Source organism: Oxyura jamaicensis (genome assembly GCF_011077185.1).
Source record: "Oxyura jamaicensis isolate SHBP4307 breed ruddy duck chromosome 2 unlocalized genomic scaffold, BPBGC_Ojam_1.0 oxy2_random_OJ78726, whole genome shotgun sequence".
In the NCBI taxonomy this organism is placed as follows: domain Eukaryota; kingdom Metazoa; phylum Chordata; class Aves; order Anseriformes; family Anatidae; genus Oxyura; species Oxyura jamaicensis.
The window spans coordinates 1642-7410 of NW_023303510.1; the positions used below are offsets into that span (position 1 = coordinate 1642).

General features: G+C 44.4%; 1 protein-coding gene across 1 annotated transcript; it reads right to left on the reverse strand.

Moving 5' to 3' along the window:
• Positions 1-4647: 4647 nt before the first annotated feature.
• On the reverse strand, positions 4648-5505 carry LOC118157034 (phenylalanine--tRNA ligase, mitochondrial-like). Its single transcript, XM_035311290.1, has one exon. The coding sequence runs from the start codon at positions 5479-5481 to the stop codon at positions 4852-4854; it is 630 nt and encodes a 209-aa protein (XP_035167181.1). The 5' UTR covers positions 5482-5505; the 3' UTR covers positions 4648-4851.
• Between the last annotated feature and the right edge of the window lie 264 nt (positions 5506-5769).

A 5769-nucleotide genomic window follows, 5' to 3' on the forward strand; every position in this document is an offset into this window, starting at 1 on the left:
GAGAGCAAAGATGTGCCGTGGTAGTCCCCGGTCTGTTCTGGCCGAGGTGGATCCATGTCCATCAGTTCCTCCATGTCTTGTGGTGGATCCACCTCCATGGGCTCCTCGGTGTTGGGCAGAAGGCTAAGCCAGTCCTTGCCCAGGACTGCCCAAACAGGATGCCTTCCATCTGGCATGTTTTCAGGCCAGGGTGCCGAACCAGAGGGTCGTCCAGTTCCATTTCTTGGCCCCGTGCTACTGTCGGGTTGATTTTCACGCGTTGGTCTGATGCTGCTGTCTGGTTTCTGGCCCTGGCTGGGTCCCGCGCTTTGTTCCGTATGGTAGGCACACCTGTGCTCCCTGTGTCTGTCCGGCTGATGGTCCTGCCTTTGCCCCATGCCACTGTTGCGGTTAGGGGAAGGCCCAGGCCCCCTGTCACTGTGTGGCAGGGATGGCCTGTTCCCCGTGTTGCTGCAGAGCCAATGGTACTGCTTATAGGTGTCTGGGCTTGCTTGATAGGCACGCCTCTGCTCCATGCGGATGTCTGGCCAATGTTCCTCCCTTTGCCCCATGCCATCGCTGTGAAAATTGGAAGACCCATGCCCCGAGTTGCTGTCTGGTTTAGGGGGAGGACAGTGCACAGCTTGGAGTTGCTGATGTTTGAGCCCGTCCTTGCTGGGTCCAGGCCGCACGCGATGCCTTTGATCAGAAGATTTTTCTGGCTGGGGTGCCAAACCATGGGGTCATCCACTTTCACACCTAGGTCCCATGCCCCTGTGCGGTGGAATTCCATTTGTGGTTCCGATGCTGCTGTCTGGTTTCTGGCCGTGCCTGGATCCCACACTGTGTTGAGAATTATGGGCACGCCTCTGCTGCATGCAGCTGTCTGGCCGATGTTCCTGCCTTCGCCCCACGTGACCATTGTGTGAATTGTAAGGCCCATGACCCGAGTCGCTATCAGGTTTAAGGGAAGGACAGCGCATGGCTTGGACTTGCTGAAGTTTAAGCCAGTCCTTGCTGGGGCCTGGCTGCACGTGATGCCTTTCCTCAGGAGACTTTTCCAGCCAGGGTGCCAAACCACAGGGTCGTTCACTTCCATGCCTAGGTCCCATTTCACTCTGCGCTTCATTTCCATTTGTGGGCCCGACACTGCCATCTGGTTTATAGCCATGCTTGGGTCCCACACTGCCTTGCACACTATAGCCACATCTGTGCTCCTTGCAGCTGTCTGGCTGATGGTCCTGCCTTTGCCTCACGCTGCCGTTTCGCCTAGGAGAAAGCCCAGGCCCCATGTCACTGTGTGGCTGAGGGGCCTGCCTGTTCCCCGCATTGTTGCAGTGCCCATGATATCGCTTATGGGTGTCTGTGGACTGCGTGCCAGAGCTCCCTTGGGCACTGGTGTCTGTTGTGCTGCCGGCGCTCTGCCTTTGCCCATGATGCTTCTCCGTCTCCTCAGCTGCCTTCCTTGTTGATGCTTGCTGGGAATGCATTGCTGTCCTTTCACACCAACGAGGGCTGCCTCTTGCCTTGCTGCTTCTGGTCTTCTTTCTGCCACAGATGCTGGCTGTCAGAGGGCCTAGAAGCTCAGCGAGTGGTGGGCCAGCGGCAGGGGGGCCTTTTTATAGGGCCTGCAGCAAAGGCGGGGCAGTGGTGGCAAGACCTCAGCAAGCCTCTGTGATGGAGTGGCCCATGCATGGCCAAATTTGGGTGGCTGTGTTGGGAGTGGTCTGGAAGATGCCCTCACGTAGAGGAAGGAGGAGAGTTGGGGAGCTGAAGGCACATTTTGTGGGGCTGGCTCCCCCAGGCCATTTGGCTTGCCAGAGAGAAAGGCTGCCCCTCGGCCACAGGGACTGCCCCGTACCTCCCATCCTGTGCCCTGGGTTTATTTTTAACACTGTTTTTAGGTAATTTTGTTCTTTACGAAAAAGGAGAGAAGCACGGTGCATCTTTGAACCTAATTCCCACGTGCGCTTGTGCTCCAAGTGAAGAATTGTTTCCTCACATCACATCTAATCTAAATTTCCCCTCCATTTGTTCAAAGCCATTATTCCTTGTTCCCTGGCTACACCCCCTGATAAGAGTCCCTCTCCAGCTTTCTTCTAGGCCACTTTTATGGCTAAGGTTAGGTGGCCAAAATGCAGGACCTAGCAAATTGCAGCCTTATCCACCTTGTTCCACGTGATGTACAATCTGAGTTATGTGTGATGTACCAGTCAGAACTTTTAAACTGTTTGCAGAGGCCTGCTTTAGCTTGACTGTTTCCAAATAAAGCCTGCCATTACTTATCCAGACAGAAAGCTTTAACTCAATTGCCATTATCAATAGGAAATACTGATCCCAATCTTCATACAATTAGAAAATAGTAAAGTAATGTAAAAAAAAAAAAAAAAAAAAAAAAAAAGCATAGTATTTGCTTTTTTGTTCCATTGGTTACTTTTTGCAACTATTTTTACATGGTAAATATTTGGTACAAATTGCTTTCTCTAGTGAGGGCTTGTATAGGATTAGTGTGAAGTACTGAAACAGAAACACAAGGAAACTTCTCCAAACCTCCTGAAGTTGAGAAAATAGCCTGTGTGTGCTCAAGCAAACAAACAAGAAACAAAAACATATCAACACTACTGTATTCAACAGTAAAAGCATGCCTAAGGATAGTTCCAGGCAAGTCAGCCATCTCCAAAGGAACATATTTAATAAAACCTAATTTCTATAACAAACAAAACATAGTTCAAATTTCAAGTTCCTAGAAAATCATTCTGAGGTTTGAGGTTTGTTGACCACCACCCCCCAACTCCAATTCTGTGATCACTTGCATTGAGAAAAAGACAAGTGATAAATGTATACAAAAAAAAAATAATACAAAGCGGAACAGTAAACTGACGATAGCATATAAAATTAAACTAATCTAAGGCTTGTAGCCAAGGGCTAGCAGTTTTTTTTCCCCTTCGCTGCATACCTTCTTATCCATAGTACTCGGAAAATTTCCTCGCCAGAGATTGCGGTGTGGTTATGAAAGAAAAGTCTGAGATGAAGGTAACAGGCCCTGACGTTCATACACTTCTGTTCAGTGGGTCATAACTTAAACATGGGTTTAAATAAATGAATATGAAAATATTTCTTTCATGTAGTATTATCTTCATTTAATCATTTTTCTGCTCAGTTACTTCTAGAAATATTTAAATTTGTCAGTTATTTTGAACAGGCAACTAGAATATAAAACACAATCTTCAGTGAAATTTCAGAATTACATTCATTTTTTTCTACAAGGCTCTTGTGATGATGTCTGCAAGAAGTTTTACATATTGCAAGTCTATCAGTATTCCATCTGCAACTGAAGCTAAAAGGGATGTTTTAGATCATCCACAGGTTTAGAATTTGTGCATGTTGCCCAACAAACAAAAATGTACATAATGTGCACCATGCCAGTATTCTATGTTCATCAGCCTAGAAAGTTGACAGGACTTTCACTCTCGAGAGAGACAGACACATTTTCCAGTTTTAGTTAGCACATAGCTAACTTTCTTAAGGGAGACATATTCTTTAACAGTAACTTCAGTCCCACCTAAATGCAAAAGTCCATCCTCTAAGAGTGTAGATGTGACAATTTTGCAGCAGATAAGCCTTTATGTATGGATGTCTGAACCTGTGCTCAAGCAAAAAATTTGGATGCACATAAAGCATTAAAAATGGCATTTTTATAATGCGTTACCCATTTTTCTCTTGCATATACCCTTTTGTATTCACATAAACAAGCCTGTGTGAAAGTAAACAAATTAATTTTGGATAAGTCTGCGAACTTCCATTTCCAGGTTACCAAAGAAGCGGTTACAAGCTGTATTTGATATCATATAGCTCACAGGACATCTTCAGAGGCAGGCATGTTTTCAAAGTGGAAAAGGAAGTGGCAGCGTGGGGTGGGAAGCACCAGTGCAGACAGCATGAACCTTTCCCACCAGCGAGAAAAGCAGTGCAGTGTGATTTCCATAGTTTTCCCTCAGGCATCCAAAGCCAGCAGGCTTCCCTGCCAAGCTCCTGTCACCCATTGGCAACCACATTAAGAACAGTCTACATCTCAGTATTATTAGAATAAGCTAGTTTTAGTTATATAAATGTGAATTTGGCAGTATTGCTACAAGTATACACAAATTATACAAATCAATTACTGTTTGGAAAACAAACTGGCTTATATATAACACTAATCAATGATACAACAAGCATACTTAATGGCACCCAAGCATTTGCAGAACATGCAAGTTGTACCAACAAAATATACACACTCACAAGTCTTGGACATCTACCTAGAGCTGTTTACCTGATGTCTTCTGGACTCATGAGTTTACACTGTATGTATTGCACACCTATAACTGACAGCTGCAACAGATCAATCCTTCAATATGGTTTTTAGGATGAAGTAAAGAATAGAACAATTCATTAAGAGAGACGTTCATTTACAGAAGCTAGGAGCTATTAAAGGAAAAAAGATGACAAAGTAAAAACTGCACTCTGGATGTAGCTGAAACAGTTCATACGCATGAGTCTTTCAAGTACTAATATGACAAAGTTTGTGGTAAAATGACTGCACTGGAAGGGACTTGTGATAGAATGAGAGTTGATCTCTACAGATCATTAGTCGAGCTAGCCATTTCCTTTCAGATACTGCTTTATTTCGCTAGATTTCAAGAATACCATCATTCATTTTTTCCAGATTTTTCTGGGGAATTTACAGGTGTTTTCAAATTCCACATTTTTCACCTATATTTGTCCACAACCAATTACTTGATCTTCATCAATGTACTGCATAATACCTGTGTGGTAACTTGCACTTGCTAATAGCAAATAAGATCAACTTACCCCAAACCTCTTTCACCTCAACTAAAGAATTCCTACCTCATGACAGGAGAAGAGTCGAACTCCTTCCATCTGATGAAAGACCGGATAGTGGGTGTTATCAATTGTATCACGGCGGTAGACATCTCCCACAGCCAGAAAGGCATCTAGGCCAGAGTGTATCAAGTCCCACTGGTGAGCTGATGTGTGTGCTCTTAGCATGTGATCACGATTCAAGTAATAGTTATCCTCTTTCTTTCTGCTGGCATGGTTTTGTGGTATAAGTAAACTATCAAAATTCTGCTGTACTGTAACCACTGGAGAAAGACCATCGTAGACAGAAAAGAGTGGAGTCCCACGGCGTCCTGTATAATGCTTGTAAAAGTGGTCCTTCACCTGCTCCTTGATTAGCCACAAAGGGTGATGCTTTTTGTTATGCAAGTTCTTCCCCACTTTGGAAAGAATCTTCTCTGTGACATTGCTGTAGTCATCCTGAGGATAAGATTTACCAAGCAGTTCCACCGTATTTGAGCAGGGTGTGCTGGCAGCAAAATCTGAAGGTACAGACTTGGAAGAAGAAGAATGCCTTGAATGGACCAGAATCCCTCTTACTTTCGGTGGTAAAGCTGTTTTAGAATACCTAGCTACTCTCATGAATTTCCAGAGCATTGCCATTGCAAACTCTCTTATAACCTGGAAAAAAAAAAATAATAATAATTGTAGGTTTGCATCTGCAATCTCACTGCAGAAATTGCTGGCATCTCACAGATAAGTGAAATCCAAATGTCTGTTTAACATGACAAAGTTCCTGTTATAGACCACTATTTTGACTTTGGAGGGGGAATATCTTTGTGATCAAATTTCAGCTTTCTTGTTTAGTTATCAGTATTTTGCGCTACTGTATCAGTATTAGCAACACTAGACCCGGTCTGAGGCCCATTCCAAATATTGCAACCCTTTGCA